The sequence below is a fragment of the Neopelma chrysocephalum genome, unplaced genomic scaffold (genome assembly GCF_003984885.1).
Source record: "Neopelma chrysocephalum unplaced genomic scaffold, ASM398488v2 Primary Assembly neopelma1_102, whole genome shotgun sequence".
NCBI lineage: Eukaryota > Metazoa > Chordata > Aves > Passeriformes > Pipridae > Neopelma > Neopelma chrysocephalum.
This window is the reverse complement of record NW_020897765.1, coordinates 4,834,301-4,854,473: the sequence shown is the minus strand read 5'-3', so window position 1 is coordinate 4,854,473 and position 20,173 is coordinate 4,834,301. Positions and strand designations below refer to the sequence as shown.

The window sequence follows — 20,173 nt, the reverse complement described above, 5'->3', positions numbered from 1 at the left end:
TGCACTTAACTGATGGAAAAAGCCAATCTTTTGCACTTTTTCACTCCATTCATCTCCCTTTTTTTAAATCCCATTTATTCTTTTTACATGACTGACAATCCAGAGTAATGGTGTTAAGTTAGTATTTACTATGGAAGCAGAAGTGAGATCAGATCCCCTTCTTTGAATGTGACCTTAAAACATGAGCTGTCAGAAAACAGTAAAATGGATCGTCTGTTGAAAGATGTTACAATTATGTCAGTGTTAGTAAATTAGTGGCAGAGAATGTGCCTGTGTGCTGTACCTTTACTGCCTGCAGTGGTATCATTAGAATGGCCCTAAAGCAGTTGGCCTATGCCAATTATTAGTCTCCAAAAGGCAGCACTGTTTTGGCAAAAAAGTGAGTTTGATAGTATGGACAAGAAGTGTTCAGTGACAGTTCAGAACCAAAGACAGCATATTTCATTTACTAGTGTAGATGGATTATTTGGGCTTTACCTTTTAATTCTTACGTGACTACAAAGATGGGGGCATCCATCCATTAATTGCCACCATCACCACTGTTTGGCACTGCAATCCTTCTAGGTGGGGAAGAATACTCTATTTGGGGCTGAAGGTGATGAACACCAACACAGAGAGAGGGCAGCTGCAGCTGCATGTCTTTAGAACTGTTAGGATGATCAGCACAGCTTTCTGCCTCTGCTGCTTCCCAGGGTTGAAAGTTTCCCACTATCTCCAAGCCTGCAAAGCAGTGACTACCATGTTATCACCCCTGTCTGTGTTGATAAAGGAACAGATTTGTGCACATAACATCTGGAGTGTCTGTAAGTATGACACAATTTACAGAACTCCTTCCCTGGAAAGCTGTGGAGATGTACACCAAAAGTTGTGCTTAGTAACAAAAACTCAGTCTTCCCTGTTGAAAGGCTAGAAAAATCTCCATATTTTCACAATGCTGAGAGTAGAGGTCTGTTACTGTTGCAGTGGTAACATCTGTGCCAGGACAGCTGAAGACAGATGGTCATTACACTGACAGGACTGCTAATGAGAGGGAATTCAGCCCTGTCTGCATGCTGACCCTACCAGAGAAGGTTCCATTTTAAGGTACGATGTTGAACAGGTAGTCATTCAACTGTCTGTATCCTGTGCTTTGTACAGTGAGTGGCTACACAATGAAATTAAAGTCAGGGCATGAACTTGAGCACTGTGTTGGGACTGTCCATATTTTTGTATTGTTAGTACAGATTCAGCTGTGATTTTAGCATGTGCAAGCTAGTACTCTTCCAGATAGTAGCCAGGAAAGGTCTGAAGAATAGCCTGGGCCAAAGACCTTTCCCAAAAGGCAGTTTGGGTATGGTCATCCTGTTCCAGTGGGTAGGAGATTTCATCTGAACAGTGAGTTGTGCTGCGCCATGTAACCTCAAGGCCAGACCACAGTTCCCAGCTCACTTAATTTTCTTGTACAAACATAATTACTGATACCAAGGAAAAATACTTGGGACTGCTGTTTTGTCAAGCACTAATTCTGATTTTCTTCTCAGTAGGGAAGATACAACCTTTTTTTATGTCGGTTAAGTCTGAAATCCAGGTCAATGGTAAAATCTTTACTAGAAGCAATCTTTTACTCAGATATAAGTCACATATTACTAACTGTTCTTTACATATGAAGAAGAGGCAGCAGTGGTGGCAAGACTGAACCATCACCTGGTACAGCAGGATGGTTGTGCCATTTTCCATTGCACAAGGAACAACTAAATAAATTAGGGTTCCTTTCATAGGATTGGTAAAACACATGGCTGAGGGAGGAAATATGGCAGAAATATGTAAAATAACAGTACACTAAAGAATTGTTTACTATCTCTTCACTATCAGAACTACGGCACATCCACAGAAACTGTCCAATGGAATGTTCAAGACTTGAATGGGACACAGTGTTTGTCTTCACAAAACATTCTGCAAGGTGTGGGGTTCCTTGACGCATGTTGCATGTGTCATAAGTTTACATGAGTTCTACAGCTGACTGGTCAAATTAATGGAAGAAAAGCCTGTCAAGGGCTACTAAATTTGGATATACCACCTCTGATTCGGAGCCACCTTGCTCCTCTGGTTGATTAGTGCTGGATGAATATTCTGGGAAATATCACAATAACTGTATGTTTCCCTGGATATCTGTTGTTGGCCACTGCTGGAAACATGCTACAGTGCTAGACAGATCTTTCATCTGTATAAATATGGCTGTATTATGTTCTTTCCTGCCCGCTCTCCTACTCCACCATTAAACCTGTCCGTGGTCTGTTTTCTCCCATATTTATTATACAACTGGGCTCACAGGGGACGAGAGATTCTTCCTCTTCTTTTCCTAAATAAGAGCAAGAAGTAGGAAGGGGACTCTCTTCTTTTGCTGGCCAGGCATTGCAGGAAGAGAAGGAAGGAGAAACCACTCCATCCACAGGAAAGCTGGAGGATATGAACAGCACTGTGTACTAGAGATCCTTCATCTGTTCCCTCTTTTCTTCTCTGTCCCTGAGCTTATACCGGAATTTGGGTGAAGAGAGAAAGATATCACCTCCTGTACCAAATGGCTGCTGTTCTCCAGAAGGCTAACAGGTTAAAATCAGACTGAACTCCAAGCCAAGAGGGGCTTTAACCTTTGTCCAATGGGAGAAAAATTAGACTGTGGTCCACCCTCACTTTTTAGGAACTGTATTTATTCCTCAACTTGTAATCGAAGAGCACTGGTTCATGGGCTCAATACAGTGATCCCAGGATGAATGTCAGTAGTTGTGACAAGAAGCCATATAAATATGTGGTATCTTCTGGCCTCCAGGTCAGTGACCTGGTCCAAAACCATGAATACATGATCTGAACTAATGAAGGTCTGAACCTCTAAAAGCTCTGAAAATGTTACACAGTGCATTAAAAATGAAATGGAAGATTAACTCCCATATCTCAGCCTCTCACTTCCTAGCAGACATATGCCTGGCTCATGAACAATGTGAGGCACAAGGGCTAGAGTAAATTATACAAGAACAGTTACAATTATACAAGTCAGTCCTGAACACTTGAACTCTAGCTGTGGAAGAGCTAAATGCTTGGAGAATCTCACCTTAGGCAGTGGCAATACATGTTTATGCCTGCAGCCAGACGTTACAGCTGGCTCTCATTTCCCAGTCTATAGGGTCAGAACTTCTGAGAGTGATGTGTCAGCATAATTTGGTTTTATTACATTGTTCTTCTTATAAAATAGAAACATTAAAAAGCTTTAATTAAAATTTTTATTATATTTTTCCCTAATATTTCAAAATCCTCTTTGAATTACAGGCACAAACTGTAAGTAGTTTGGGAAGCATGGAATTAAAGGCTAGTTTTCTAGACCTTCTATAGTCAGCAAGACTCAGTTTCTCTAAAATAAAACTTACTTCTTATGCCTTCCAACTTCAGTACCTCACTTCCTCCTTGTACAAGGGTTGCCCTTCAGCATTTCCATCAGGAGGTAAAGAAGAAAAGCTCTTTGACACAAGAAGGATTACTTATTTCATTGCCTAGCATGTTTGTTCTGTGCTCCCATTTCCCCATATTATTTCCTTTCTTTTTTATCCCTTTTTCCCATAGGAAGGCTATTTTTGTGCTAGTACTGTACCATGTTTGTGCTATTTTTACAGCTCTGTTTTGGTGCTTCAAGACTTTGTGAATTAAGGAAGAGGTGGTTGACTGACAGCAAGGGCTTTTTCTTCTCATTTTCTGAGAGATCCTCCCCAGTACTCTGCACTGCTCATCCAGATATTCAGCTGAGGGATGGAGGGGAAAACTAGTTACAGTAAATGCAGGGTGGTGGATTTTTACTTTTTTTTTTGAAAATGAGTAATTCGTGTAATAAAACCAAACCATCTAACACACAGTGAGCTAACACCACAATGTCAAATACTGGTAGTAGGATGCATGGTGGAGCCAACAATGACAAGTAGAGTAATTCCAAGAAATCTCACAACTATAGTAGTTCCTCAGTACATATTTGGAAGATCAAGACTCATTACCCAAACTTTCCACAAGTTAGCTGAAAAGATGCTCCATATAAAGTATGCTAATACAGTAGTGAGATTTCTACTCCACTTTCTTCCCTATGTGAGTCAAAGAATCTCTCCCTTCCCTCTATCTTTTCAATCTTAGAAATGTCAGGAATGCCATATCCTGTTTTCTTTGGTTTTGCTGGGGGGCCTTGTGGGTGCTTGAGGAGATGTTTAAATGCTGAAACTTTAATAAAGAGCTCTGTTGTCCAAAAGAACCTCATTAGTCATGGACAATGAAAGACTATTAATAGCAACATCAACAATATGCATACAAAAAGTCAAAACAGCATTTAAAAACCCTTTCTTCTCTCAAATGCTAAAGATCCTCTTACTGCAGTCTTGTGATAGCCTCACTTTATTACTCTGTGGTCAGCTTTTCTGTTTGTAAAACTGTGATTTCTATTGTAAACACCCCTTCCCAGAAATTCCCTTCTGCTTTTGGAAAGGCACCCTTTTCAAGGCTTTTACAATTCATCACAAAAAGGTAAAGAGATCCCATTTTTGTCCTTTTGAAAAATTTTTTCTTTTGAAATAATACAACTTTTAAGAACTTTAGCCTTGAAATAACCCAAGCTAACAAAAGTGATTTCACAGTAAGTCAGGGAAGTGCAGACTATTTACTGTGGATGAATCTTTCACAATAACAAAATATGGCGTTTTACTGCACACCCTTGCTAAGGCTTCTGAACTGTGATGAAAAGAAACAGAACGTATTTGCTTCCAGAGGAGAGAGAGTAAATACAAGTACACTCACACTCAGACTACTTAAGTGCTAGAAAAAAATTTCTTTAAAAAATAAATACTTCCCTGTGAAACTTAACTTATCAAGTTACAAACTTGACAAATGTAAATACCTACTTTATTAGATAAGCTAATAAGGAAGAATCAAAGCTAACCTAAAAATGAGGAGTCCATGTAGCAAAATGAAAACAGAGACAGAAAGGTCCAAATAAAGTATTTACCTTTAAGCAATTCGTATTCTCTCTGCTTTTTTGTAGTGCAATCCAAGCCATTAACTATATACAGTTCAGTGTCTCTTCTGACAGCAAAAAATAACTTAGCAACACAACCAAGTCGATCCCTTATTTTACAATACAACATGTTTTTAATTAAGAAAGAATGCCAGGATGAAGGAGACCTTACAAGTTCAATAAGCTGAGAGCTTTCAATTTTTGGAAGTGGGGGGAAAGGGTTAAGCTTTTTATTGTAAACTTCACATGTTTTATGTTAATACAACTATTTAAGCCCTTTCTTGACTTTCTGATCATGTCTTTTGACAGGAAAGGGAGTGTTTGTTTTTGTCTGATTTTAACTCTCAGGAAAGCAAACAAGAACTGTCCAAAAATGTCTGTCCTTTATTCTGACCTCTGCCTTCCAAAAGGAGCAGTGTAGGCATGATGCATTTTCCAGAGAATGGAAGTATAAAATTCCATTTCTAATGGAAAAATCTTACCTGGATAATCATTCTTGTCTACATCTGAGTCTCCCCTTAGAGTGAAGCCAAATCCCGAAGGCATGGACTGTGAGGCCCAGGCTCCATTGAGAACCTGCGAAGGGTTAGTGTTTAACCCATTACTGTATCCATTGTAAATGAGAACTTTCCCTCTTCTGTCTTCTCCTGCAAATGGTGCACCAATAGCAATGTCTGCAGTGCAAAAAAAAAAAAAAGAAAAAAGAAAAAAAAAAAAAGAATGGGCACAATTAAAAATTGTGGGAAAACTGACACAAACGGCTTCTGCTACAAACATGCAAGATCTTCAACATTCTGTACTTCTAGTTTTAAGGCAAATATTCAAAAATGTTTGCAGTGTCTTTTCTGTGTCAAAGTTTCATGACAAAAGCTTATAAAAGAATCCTTTGAAGATGTTATTGAATTATACTAAATAGCCAGTCCACACTGGATTCCTCTACATATTTCCAGGGCAGTTAACTAGCTTTAATAAACCAAGATTTAATGAATGCCTGCTTCTACTTTAATATTTTTAAACGGGTACAAATTTTCCTTGATTTCCTCTATCACCTAATTAAAAAGGAACAGCTGTTAGATAAAACTAATTTTCTTTTTCCAGATAAAATATTCTACATAGACAAAAAAATTCCACCCCTTAAATATGCAATGCTTTAGTATACAAAAGAGAGCAATGGAATATCATGTTTTCATTTATACCAAGCCATCATCTTATTGAGAAATAAGAATACTTCCAAGTCAGGAATATACAGGAGGGTTTGGGCACTGTGCAATTAAACACTTCAGTCCTTAAAAATGAGGTGCCATATCCAAGAAGCAGAACTCACAGCACTCTTCTTATTTCCTATGCATGGGATATGGAGACAGTCATGTTCTAGACTGAGATTCAACAGCCACACTATCGGAGCTAGCCAATAGAAAACACCCAAGGATACACATCTACAACTCTAATTTTTAGGTTCTGATGTAGAAGCTGATGCTGAACTTCTTTATTAAACTTAAATTGAGCACCTGGAATCTGTAGCTTCACTGTAAAGGCAGAAATGCACCAGTGCTCTATAACTGGCATCTTCAGTTATGAAGCAGAAGACTTTGGCTCAAGATTCTTCTTAGTCTTCACACAGTGACAGAGAAAAACAGCAGTTTCTCCTGCCTGCCTTATCTGAATTCTGGAGAGCAGACCAACATTCCCTGCCCAGAGTAGCTGAGGGCATCTGCTATTGCTCACAGGTAGAAAACAGGAAGTCTCCACCATGGGGTTCAGCTGTCTGAACTCCACCGTGGGATTCCAGGACAAGCCAGTGAGAGTATTTGCAGCAGTCACAATCCAATGGCTTCTACCCACAGGATGGCTTTCGTATTTTGTGCAGTCTGAATCCCAATACAATCCTATGACTCCCAACATGACTTTTTCCTTGCACAGCAGCCACACAATGAGGACCTTGCCCTAGAATCTAGTGGCTAGAACACTGTGAAAAAACACCCTCAAGTTATGAAGGAGCAAAATCCATTAATTTTTCCTATGTGGGCCAACTATCTTAAAGGCTACTGTGCAAAATAGCTCCTCTAGGAAAAACTTCTTGCTGTTTTAGACGCAGAGATTTCTGCTTTGAAGGTCTCTAACACCCTGAAAATAAGTAAGGAAATGCATGCAGGGAAAACCAAGGTGCTACTGACCATGTCTAGGAGGCTAACTCAAGGTGTTCAAGGCATTCCAGCCATCTCAGGTGATTAGGTAGTTACTTGTACTGTTTTCTCGAATGTAGGCTGCCAGTTAACTTACATGAACATTTTGTTGTGTGCATGCGCTATAAGCATTTGAAAAAAGGACCCATTATGCAAGTGTTTCTTTTGGTGCCTAAGTACCAATGGAAGGTTGATTCCAAAATACTACTTCTGTACTTGTCCAATTCTTTCATTGTTGACAAAATGCTCCATGTGCTGAGCCTCATTCAATTCTCAAACTCTTCCCAGCATTTGTGAACTCTGCTTTTAAACAAGTGCAAACAGCTTAACTAAGTAAATAAATGTAATTATAGTCATAAACCAAAAAATAATATTTTTATTCAAATGAACTCACTAATATTTAGTAAAAATAGCACCATAGTCAATATGACTGCCCTCTTATTGGGAAGCTTTTCATGATTTGGTTTTCAATATCAATTTCATTAACATTAGTGTAAATTCTCATGACCTTCAAAGGCTGTTACAAGTTAAAAAGCCTTTTTCAGCCACTGCACAGACACTTCATATTCACTGCTTAGCCATTTTTAATTTCAACGTTATACAGGGATATACTACATTACATACAAATTACCATTATATCCATCTTGATTGAGGTCTCCAAGGTGTGTGATTGCACTGCCAAATCTACCAAACACTTCCACGCCTGTCAGAATTTGAGGATCTCTGAAGAGGAATGCGCTTTCTTGCAGGTACAGATAAACTTGCCCAACTTCTTTAGGCTTGCTCTCGAATTCTCGTTCCATAAAGAGAGGGGCACCAACTAAGATATCATCTAAACTGCAACAGTCAAACAAAAAGCAGTGTCACTGAGAGATTCAGTGCAAACAACACACTTTAGGCATTTGCTAAAGAGGAAGCTGATAATTATCATTGTCATATTCTAACTGAGGTAAGAAGGCAATTCTAGATTTCTAGTCCAAACACTTGTTAAAAAAGCATGGTCAATTAGGGAAGGCTGCCCACAGCTATGCCAAGTCCAGTTCTGAATATCTCCATAGATGGAGACTCCACAACCTCTCTGGGCAACTGCTTCCAGTGTTTGATCACCATCACAGCAAAAGAAATTATTTTTAGATTTAAACAGAATTTCTTGCACTTCAATTTATACTCACAATAGACACTGAAAACTTATACTTTGCACTTAACAATCCTGAAGTCAGCAATTTAACTAATGGGGAATCTGTGTTACTAGAACAAATTCTGTAGATCTGTTCTGCCAACAGCGCTAGTGAGAGACAAATCTTAGAATAAAATCTAGTTTCTGCAACTTATACATCAGTAAGTGAACAATAGAAAAAAAATCCCTGCCACTTTATAGCCAATTTTTGAGTAATATACATGAAATACAAGGAGAGTATCAATTAACAGAGAATGCCTCATCACTAATTCCAATAAAAGTTGGGAGACAAAGCCACAGCTTTATTTCTGAAAACTCTTCTGTTCAATATTAGGCACATGAATAGTTGCACAGCTCACATAATTTGCTATATGGAGTTTTAAAGAGAAAGGACATCATCAAATCACAAAAATATGATACTTAAAGGGAAAATAACAGAAAATTTCTGTCCATTTTGTTACTCCATATCAGTCAAAGAATACAAACTAATTAAATATAAACAATATTTTGCATGTTGTTGTTTTAAGTAGGCATGTTTCAAAACATGTTATCAATATTTATTTAGTGGGAAAACAAGACATAAAGAGTGAAGAATAAAATCAGTGAGACTGATAGATACATAACAAGCATAAGTATTTTTAATGGATAATTCTGAGATATTAAATGAGAGTATAAAACTGCTGAAGGCTTCTCAAGCCCATGCAAACTAATAAAATAATTCCCATTACATTCAGTGGACATTGATGATCTGTATTAACTAATACTATTTGATACCAAAATTTTTAATTTGGAAAAGCATTTTCTCTTGCTCTAATATGAAACTTTGTTCAAACTTTGTAAAACTCATAGAAAAACTTTTATTCCCAATTAATCTTATTCCCAATACCAACATTTTCCCGAGGATTTACCTATTAGTAAGCCAATTTAGTAAAATTGCACTACATTGTTTTTCCCAATCCTGGTAAAAAAAAAAAATCTGTATGATTTAGATCAGCTACTACTTTACCAGAAGTATATATTATGATTCTAAGATATATACTACAGAATTTAGCACAGAATATCTCATCTAGAAGCCTTTTAATCACATTGTAGAACATACACATTTTATAAGATATGACAAAGTACTTCTAGAAATGTTATTTTTTATTAAGTTTTATAGAATGCTTCCATAAAGGAAACTGTATTTCAAAATGTCATGTCACTTTGATACAGCTGTTCTTTTTTTATGTTGGATTTTTACCCTAAGGCAAGAATAACTAAAAAAGGAAGGAAGCAGATGCTGACTTGACATCTGTGGTGGGAATTTTCCTTTCACACCAAACATCAAAAGTCCTCCTCTACTAATGGAAGATGTTTGTGCTTGGGACAGAATATCAGCTGAAATGAAACAATAGCATGAAACAATAGCAATAACAAAACCCAATCACAAATACTATTTTTAAAATAACTTATTTTATGTATGCCATGAACTGAAAACATTACACAGTAGCATTATCAGCAATTACTATTGTATTACATTGCAGTCCACATATTCCCAGTAAATTGGGACTCCATGGAGGTATGTGCTTTATAAACCATAAAGTAAAAGATGAGCTTGGCTCCTATGAATATTCTACAAACTAACAATGGTAAGACTAAGGGAAGATTTTTTCAGAGGTGGTAAGGAACCAAATCATTGAATCTGAAAGCTCCCAGTACATTGATGTAAAATATATAGATACCCAGGTAACTTTATAGTTCATAGAGCAATATCCAGAGTGCCTAAAATGGTGAAAAGAGAGATAGACTATCTATCATGGCCTAAAATTCTCTAAGCAGAAGCCTAACCCAGAACACAAGATCCACCAGCTGAGACAGAAAACAAGCAGACAGGAGTTGGAGCTTGTTGTGCAGAGAGCACAGCATCTCAGCTAGAAGGGCACAGTGCTGGGTTATTTTTCTAGGAAAATTTGTACTTTGCTAAAATAAATGACAATGACTGTAAAAAATGCATGAATAGTCCAGGGAGCAGGGATCAGAACCCAATAGATAAGATGGCTCATCATCTGATGTACTGAGGGAAAGATGGAAAGAAGGCAGACCTATTTCTAAACTGGTTATGGGCAGCAGAGCTCCCTGGAACACCCGCAGGAGTTGGTTTGCCTTCCCTCCAGGTCTTCTCATGTACCACCCCTACCAAAGCCTTCCTTTCCTTATTCTCTTGATTTTTCTTGATTTTCCATTCTCTGCCAGTGCTGAACTCTGTAGGTCAAGGCGAGCTGCTTCAGCAAGTCCTCTGCAAGATGGAATTCTCCCTCAGGCAATTCTAGGGGTTTGTGTTTAGAGTTCGGGGTTTTTTTGAGCTAACACAGAACTGTACTGTAGCTAAAAAGGAAGGATTTGTCAGCTACCCAACTCTCCCTAATCCTCATTTACTTATTTCTCGTTCCTCTCCAAGTAGATAAAATGAGCAAGGAATTGCTTCTTACCATTCTTTGGTCAGTTTTGCCTCCCAGCTTCTACAGTTTAATTATTTCGATAACAAGCAGCCAAGGAGGTGTGTGTGGGGGGGTGTACTTGTGTTCTAAGTACCTATGTGATCAGTATTATGCATTTTTGTTGGTGAAGGAGGGTATTTCAATTGGTCTTTTAAACTGGAGGAGTTTATGTTTACAAAATTGAGAGTTTTGAGCCAAATTCAGGTTGATGTGATTCCTTTTAAAAAGTATAAGAGTAAAGCAAAAGCAAAAGCCCTTGGACAACCATGAAGTGCTGTTCAGTTTGCAGTGGTATTTTGAAGTGGTTCATTGGATTTATTTCATTACTGCATTAAGATGCTACAGTTAACATAAATTATATATTATTTTTTGTTCCACCACAGAAAGGTAACCAGCCAGTATGACTTCCCTTCTGATAAAAAAAAAAATCTTTAAAAAGCACAAAGCTGACCACCTGCTGAGACTGTATGCCATTCCTTTGTATCCTGCCGAGTAATAAAAAGCAGGAGTATGGGAAATGTCAAGAGGTCAAAGTATAACTATGGAAAGCTTTGATATAGGCCAAATAAAAAAAACCAGTAAACAGTTTATTTCACTATTTTTATTGGACTGTTTCAGCCTAAATTGAAAGTGTTCTCTTTTTCCCTCTTTACTAGGAATGTAGCCTGTGAGTTGACAGCAAAGCTTGATTTGTTAAGTTTCATTGTGGATTTCTCATTATTAGCAGGAGACAACTAAACAGTAGTTCAAACAGTATCCTCAATTTCCCTGTCCTGCCTGCAATCCTGATGTGGTACAGATAAAACTGCAAGAGTCACCATAGCGTACCTGCAGAACTGCTGGAGTAGAAGGTATACAGAAGGCTTTTTTTCCTAGGATGAGCCTAATCTTTGAGCTACAGCAAAGCGCCATTCCTATTAATTTTTTATTAATCTTTTCAGCAAATAATTAGGTTTCTCATACTGATAAGGCTATCACTACCTTCTTACATTTAGCTGCAAAAAGCCTAAGTGCATTTGAAGTGCTAATTTCCCTCTTGCCTTTTTTTTTCTCTCTTTTACTCTTCAGATAAATATTTCAATTGACAATATGTGCAAACCACAAAGACAGACTACATATCTAATCAGACATGTTTATCAAGTAGAGCTTTTTGTGTTTTGTTTTCTGTGGGATGTTTGGATCTCAGGAAGAGTCATTAGATTTCTTTTAAGATATAGACTGGGAGACCACACAGGCCTCAACAACAGTTTGATTATATTATTGACATAAACTGTGGTTTTAGAGGTATACAGAAAATATGAGACCTGGCAAGCAACCCTACGGTTAACAGGAAATAACCTGCCAAGAAATAGTTTGGTTCAGTGAGAAGTTAAATAGCAAGTTCCCTGGAAGTCTAATGAGTGTCTATTGAAACTTAGATTAATGTTTCTCCACCCTTTCACATTCGTAATACATTAGTAGGACAAAATTAATCCTGACTCTCTATACAGTCACAAAAATACGAATTTTCAAAAGCTGTGGTACTACGAAAATTTGATCTCAGAAACTTGAAAGATTTGAGTACAATGAACCCACCACTGAAACTGCTGAAACTTCTGGTTTTTTGTTGTTTTCTTTTGTAACTGCAATAAGATTTTACGACCTTTTTACTTTTCTCTTTTCTTGTATCCCTCACTCTTTAAAGGGTCGCTAGTCAATGATGGGAAGCAATGATTTAGCCCAGAAAAATTATTTAATGCTCTATATTTAAGAACCTATTAAGAAATGATCACAAGAAAAAAATATGAGGTAGACACATCTGAGACACTTTGCAATAGACAAGAGTATGCCACATCTCTAAATTACAGTCCTGGCTCACATTTGTGCAGCCTACCAAGACTCTGAGCTTTAGGGATCTTTACCTTTTTGCTAAAAAGCCACTATCAATATTACCTCACTAAAGTCCTAATCTTCTGAAATACTTAATCAAACTTTACATGAGTTGAAAGTTAACAAATGTTTTGTTCAACAGGGCCTGAAATACCCAAGTGTCTGAGGCATGACCCTGGGAGCTGAGCAGTGTTCTCCCTCAGACACGCAGAATGCCTGCCATAACAGCTATGGGACATAGATACTTGTTAGTCCTTGGGATGATAAAAATGGATGGCCAAACAACAGGTGCTGGAATGAGGAATGAGGAGCTGATGATACTGGAAAGCTTTTAAAATTGAGAAGTGAAGCTATGGATGGCGCACATGTGAGAAGACTTACCTGCTTTTGAGAATGGGAGAATGAACTTTTCACTTTCACCTATCTCTTCCCTGTTGTAGCTAGTGCTGGTTATTCATTGTTTTCCTACCGGGATCTGTTTCCTAAGACTTTGGACATTCCCACTCTTACACACTCCTATGAATAAATATTCCAAAAGACAAACTCACCCAAACTAGGCCTGCAAATACTTGTGCCACTGTGATTACACAAAAATAAGCCTATGTGAACAATTAAAATTAGAAAAGCAGAGAAGCCAAGAAAAGCATTTTGAGGTATGAAGCACCTGAAAACCTGCATTTATTAATAAATATCAGGCATTGCTTCTATGAATGTTCAGTGGAGCTGAATATATTTGGTAACCTACCCATCATTGTTAACATCAGATACTGCAACTGTGTACCCAAAATAAGACGCCATCTGGAAATAAAAAACAACAGATAGGCTTTCATATCAGATATTAATTTTAAAATGTTTTTACTGATAATCCCCTTTGTTTTTATGGTCATTAATACCAAAAATTATTTTATATATTCTTGAAACTATGTTAATGAAACTATATCCTCTAGAGATATAATATTTCATCATGTAGTTGCTTGACATTACCTGTTCACCAGTGAAGTTCTGGATAAAGGTCAAGTCTGAAGAATTAATAATTGAGACCTGGTAACAGAAAAATATGGAAAGTTTCAAGCACACATGGAGATGCTACAACACGACATCAATGCAAAACAATTTGACACACTGCAGGATGGTCCAAGTGGCCAAGAAGAAACAATTATTTTCTATATCACTATGGTTTTCCTGTATGATCTTGAACAAATCACTAAGATTTTATGACTCAGGTTCCCCATGAATAAAATAAGGAAAAGACTACTTCCCTTCTTTACTAATCACTGAACAGCAACAAATCACAAGACTATCAGCTAATCAGTAACTAGGCACAAAAACATGAACTTAAAACATAAAGAAATATATACATACATACATAAATACATATATACATATACACCTTTCTTCTGAAAATTTTTAAGAGCAAGTTCCAGAGATACAAGGAATTCTGGGTCCACAAAACTAGAGAATACGTCTGTGACTGGGATCTCTTTTCCCAATCAGGTTAATTGTGAAACTTTTTTCCTATGAGGTAAAAGTTGTATCCACAAATGTGTATTGTTTTCTCCCTTCACTTCTAACTTCCTATCATGATTCTTTGCATCTGGTATGCAGTGTATATACTTTCAGCACTGAAAGTAAACAGTGGGTATGAATAATCTGAACTTGGACTCCTTTCCACTGCAGACACAGCCTTGGACATGAAATGTGCTAACCTAAGGGTAAACTTAGGTCTGATAACACTAGGTGAGTATAGAGATACTAGTCACACTCTAAGCATTCTTGTAATTGCCTACTGAAAACAGACTTTGGAAGGTACTAAGTGCTTACCATTCAAAGCCTAAACCAGTAAGGCATTTCAACCCAGCCAGGTAAGACTGAGGGTGAAAGTCAGTGACAGTTTTCTCTGATTTAAAAGTGTTTTATTAAAGAGACAGAAAATATAATGTAGCTTTTAACCTTTCAAATAGTCTAATTGCTTTCTCACTATAAAAAGGAAAAAATGAGGGTCCAGTACATACATAGCCAAAGTTCTGTGCTCCCCTCGGGACTCCAGCAACCAGCTCTGAAAGGATAAATGATCAACAGTAAACTGGTTATGCTATCTGAGTGGTGCATGCAACATGCATCCTGTGCCACTTAAACCTTCGATATCTATCTATCTATCTATCTATCTATCTATCTATCTATCTCAAACCCCTAAGGATTTTGATTTGTGATATGTATCAGATCTGTAAATCACTTCAAGACATTAATTAATAAGATTTTAACATTCATTCAGTGCATCTACTTGCATAAAAAGTTACACCTTGACTTTTGAACACACTCATCCATAGGTCTCCTTCTGCCTAGCATTACTTAGCATAGCACAGCATAATAAAACTTTTGGTACAATTCAGCTTGCTACCTGACAGCTGTGGATTGCTGGAACCAGAATTAGTCCTAGCATCCCATACTAGAGTACAGAAGCTGAAAACAACTGTCCTTACAAATACTTCTTTTTGTTTTGGCTACACAACAATCTGTCTCATCCGTTATTTCGCTTGATGCCATGGAAGTGTTTGACAAGTTCTGCACAGGCTGTCTAAAAGTGTTACCAGGAAGTTTTTGTGAGCAGCACTGGAGACATCCATTGAACAAGAACATGAAACATTGGACCAACCTGCCTTCTATGAGTAAATCTGCTCAATGGCGAAATTTTAAACAGCTAGTAGAAAAAACAGGTAAAAAAATCAGAAGGCAAAAGCCAAGTCACAGCCTGCAGCCTTATTGTCTAAACTTTCCCTCATTAGGATATCCATGTCAGAAGACAGCTGAAGGAATTTCAGTTAGAGCACCGCAGACATCCATATTGATCTATCATTCCTCTATTCCTCTCTGGGTTTATATATTTCCCTGTGATTGAACGTGTTTGGTCAAGGGGAAACAGAAGTAATAAAGAAGGACTGAACAGGACGCTGGCTCGTGTCAGCCAACTATGCAATTTTCTGTGCCAGTCATTCACATGACTTACTGATTCAGGAGTCATCCATTATAAAACTTTGAGTATGCATTAAAAAAAACAAGAAAAAAAATGCGGCCTTCCATTACCAGGGATATATCATTTCACATATCATAGTGTTTGGCTCAAAATTGTGTCTTTTTTTACTTATTTTTTTAAACACTTCTTAGCACAGGACAGGCAATTCTAACTTCAGAGGGATTAAGCAGCAGTAGTTCTGGAGAGCTGGGTTCATTTGTGGAAATGTACCATATCTCTATTGGCTTTGTGAGTCTGGACCACATAGCTGCTCACCTGCTCAAGAAAGGAATACTTAAGGAATACTTTCTGACTGTCGGCCTTACACAAGAAACACAGCTCTTCAGGTATGAAACACAAGGGATCACAGTTATTTTTAGCTAACTACATGTTTTTAAATCCTTTACAATATCAGAACATCTGAAAATAGCTAAATCATGAGCAAATTTCTATTTATAAATTATTATTTTTAACATACTTTACTAAACACACAGCTGTGACAGGAGCTTTTCTTCTAAACTGGATCCAACTTGCAGAGACATAGGGAAAATACTGTTCAATTTCTAAAACACAAGCAAAACTTACTTTGCAACTTAAAAATTAGACCATGTTCAGCTTGGTTATAGTTCTCCTGCCACGACACTTCATGTTATGAGTTCAGCACATCAAACTGGCTAAATTAAGTGAGACTGAATGGCTCCATCTACAATGTTGTCACAGCACTAACTTCTGACCACATGCATGAGCATGATACCATAAAAACAGATTCAGATTTTTGTGTACATACATTCTATTTTGTTATGCTACACTGTCTAAGGAAATATTTGCCTTACAGACAGCTTAAATCTCACCAGTGTTTCAAATGTATAATAGGTATGTTCCTGCGTAGAGACCCAAAACCAGGAATTTAATAGGTGCACGGCCGTATGGTTTTCATTCAACTACATAGCTTCTTACCTTGTTCAGAATCACCAGTAAATTCCCCAGCAGCTACTGAGTATCCTGTTTAAAGATAAATTAAAAAAAAAAAACTTGATAAATAATTTCTTTCAAAAAATATGCAAGGCCAATCAAATTTGTATGTTCAGGTGATCATCTGAATGCAAATTTTCTATCATTAGTATACTAAAACTGTGGGGAAAAAAGGAAAATTTTTAATCACATAATTATGACTAAATTAATGGAACGTCTGAATGTATAATAAATTGATCCCTCTTCTCCAAAAATGAGCTTCTAAATCATCAATAATTTATCTGAAAAAAACAGCAGGTCCTATGTGTTTTACCCTGACACCTGTTGACACAATTTAGGTCTTCATTACTGTACTATAATGTGTGAGTGTCCTGATTGAGCTTTATATGGAAGATAGATTTCCACAGATGCAGTGAAGCACCTCTTGGAGCGTTAGTAAAACTGTGAGGTAGTTGCTATTGTCACAGTAAAGACTTTTGGACCGTATCAGGGAGTGTAATTTCAAATCCATGAGCAGGGGTGAAAGGATGCATCTTTGCCTTCCAATTCCACTGACTCTTTTCTATAACTATGTGAAGAAAAACCTGCCTTACATGAAGAGACATGTGAATATCATGAAAATTCTTGAGATCAGTACTAATATAAGGTAGATAAGGAGCCTTTTTCCTATTTATTACACAATATCTTCAAACTGACTTTTATTATTGCTTACTTCAATTGTATCTTTTAAATACCAGTAAGAATAAATTAGGTATGTGTGCAGTACTGTACAAAATACCGCAGAACTGAATTTTCTTTTATCTATTAAAAATTAAAGTAGTCTTTAATTAGTTTAAGTTCAATCCATCATCTTGGAATGAAAAAAAATTTGTATTTCTGATCAATTATTTAAGATCAAATAATAAGAACCCTAATAAGTCATTTAAGATCTCAACCCTCAAACCCTGTTGCTCTGCATAATTTTAAGAATGTTAATAATCTCACTGAAGTTACCAGCAAACTACTGGTTTGCTATTGTGCTTTAGGCAAAACATGTTGAAACCCTCTCACAATTGTGACAGTAGTAATTTAGGGCTTGTTTTCATATACATATGACTTATGCTTTTAGAACATATTGCTATCTTATATAAAGCTTAGCTTACCCATGTAATTGTCATCATATGAGGGTGGTGCCACTCCTGTTTGTTTCTCTCCTGCCAGTTTCCTCAGAATATCCTTGAAGGAATAATTTGCAATGATGTCCGCAATACTTGCAGTGATTACCTGACCTGGATTCAAACAGCTTCATAAATAAAAGGAGCATAAAAGAGAGCCAGATTCCACAAAACAGGGCTTGCAGAAGATCAGAACAGAGTTGAAGGGATAATACAACATGGATGCAAAGAATAGATACCTTCTCTCAATCTTTGTCCATTATTACTCTGAAAGTCTCAAGAGTACACATAAATCCATACAAGAAGGCATTGAATTTCTATTGAACCATCACAAAAACATCTCCAGATCCATTTCAATGTGCTGATTCAAACTAAAGTCACTGCACCGCATGAATGCAGTAGACCAAGGGAAGCAATTTCTCAAGGGAGAATTCAGAGCTATGAATTCCCTACCGTAACAATCAATTAGGTCTTCCTTCTTTAAAGACAATGCAAAAACACACATCAAAGAGGCTGAAAACGGGCAAGTTGGGAGGCAGAGGCTGGGAATCAGCTATATCATACCCGTCAAAACAGGTTAAAACAAAAATAACCTTTTAACCCTTTACCAAAACAACTTTAGGTTTTATCTACATGAGAAACTACATCTTGGAAACGACAGTGATGCCACAAATGAACTTCAAATATATGCAGATAATTCTAAATGGTTGTGCTCAGCAACAAACAGTAACAAAAACTTTTTTAAAAGTACATTTGCTGTATAAATACTAGGTATTTTTAAATCTGCATTATTTCTAGGGAAAAATTAAATTTATTAATTAAATTACAAGTATGCTTAAATGCCAACATAAAAATAGTTATTTGTATTTGTTTCACTTGCTATATAACCTACATCCTGAATTTTCCCTGACTTATTTTTATGCTCAGTTGCTTGTTAAGCATTTCTTCTGATTTACATTTGTTGAAAATAAGATCAGGGACCGGTTATCTTAAACCGACAAAACAATGGAAATCTAGAACAACAATACTTTCTGCTTCACTTCTTAGATCAAGTTACCCAGCCAGATGAACATACCTTGCCAATAAAAACTACCGGGCCCGCCTACGATCAGGTCTCCATTCTACAAAAAGCAGAATTGAATAAAATTACACAACAAAAGAACATCACAAAAGTAAGCATGCATGGGTTAAAACTATTTAAATGACCAAAATAATATCAGAATCATGATAGAGGAGAATAGCCATGTTCAAGGAAAGCATGTACATGGATGTACAGAAAAATCCAGAGTTAAAAAATGTTAAGATTACCCTGTGCAACTTGAATGAAAGATGTAATTTTTTTACTGCTAACACAGCACTCTAAGAATTGCTGCTTATTTATACCAAAACACAGTTATCATAAAAGAGGGTCTTTATATTCAATGAAGCAACAGTAATGTTTTATAGAGAAGTATACTTTTGTCTACCCTACAAGGAGGTCTTAGCCCCATAGCTATTAATAATGTAAATAAAAATGCAGCTGCAGAACACTGAAAACAATGACAATGGTCAAAGTTATGTGAGGCCCTGGTGCTGTAATAATGGCACAGATAATAACAATAGCTGCAAAGTTTATCCTTTGTCCCACAATATTGGTATTAAGAAAAACTAGTTCTTTCCCTTAAACAGTTTAACAGCCACATGAATGGTCTTACTCAATGACTACTCTGCCTCCAAAAGCATCATTATACAAGCTGTTTAAACTTCTTAAAACTAGCTGGTGCCTGCCCATTACTTTCTGAAAGTCAAGTCCATGTAAAGCATTGTAAGTGGGACAGACTGAGATCGAAGCACATACAATTGTTTGCCTAATTATCTGTTAAGATAGACTGAGCAGAGTTAGATTGGAGTGCTGCAAAGAGATAAACAGGTGCTGATTGAGTATTTCTTTTATTAATGAAACCAAATGTTTGGAACTTGAAAAGGAGGAAAGACCTTGCAACAACTTAACAAAACTTTCCATATGCAACAGCATGGGGATAAACTCATGATCACTGAGGCAGCGTTTGAACACTAGAGATATATGACAACTACATTTGGTCAAAATACTTCAGAAGCAGAATCTCACCTTGTAAAAATCTAAGCTGAAACCTGCTTGACAAAAGCCTTGTCCTTCAGGATCTGCATTGCCTGCAATTATGAAGGTAGAAGCATTTTATTGATTTCCCAGTGCATGTGGAAGATAGCATACACACCTCTGGAGCTATAAGGCTGTAAATGCAAATCTCTCAAAATATGTGAAAATATGTATTCTTTTTGAGAAGAGGCAGAGCAA

The 20,173-nt window shown here is 37.0% G+C and overlaps 1 protein-coding gene across 1 annotated transcript in view; it reads right to left on the bottom strand.

Annotated features, from left to right (window-relative positions):
- Positions 1-20,173, bottom strand: part of ITGA8 (integrin subunit alpha 8) — a 115,752-nt gene that overhangs the window by 79,201 nt on the left and 16,378 nt on the right. Inside the window, exons 5-13 of the mRNA XM_027695673.1 lie at positions 19,967-20,028; positions 18,935-18,980; positions 17,848-17,973; positions 16,691-16,735; positions 14,736-14,779; positions 13,708-13,764; positions 13,469-13,521; positions 7,832-8,037; positions 5,500-5,691 (exon numbers count right to left, since the gene is read on the bottom strand). Of these exons, the coding sequence (XP_027551474.1) occupies positions 5,500-5,691; positions 7,832-8,037; positions 13,469-13,521; positions 13,708-13,764; positions 14,736-14,779; positions 16,691-16,735; positions 17,848-17,973; positions 18,935-18,980; positions 19,967-20,028 (831 nt within the window). The remainder of the gene's footprint in view (positions 1-5,499; positions 5,692-7,831; positions 8,038-13,468; positions 13,522-13,707; positions 13,765-14,735; positions 14,780-16,690; positions 16,736-17,847; positions 17,974-18,934; positions 18,981-19,966; positions 20,029-20,173) is intronic.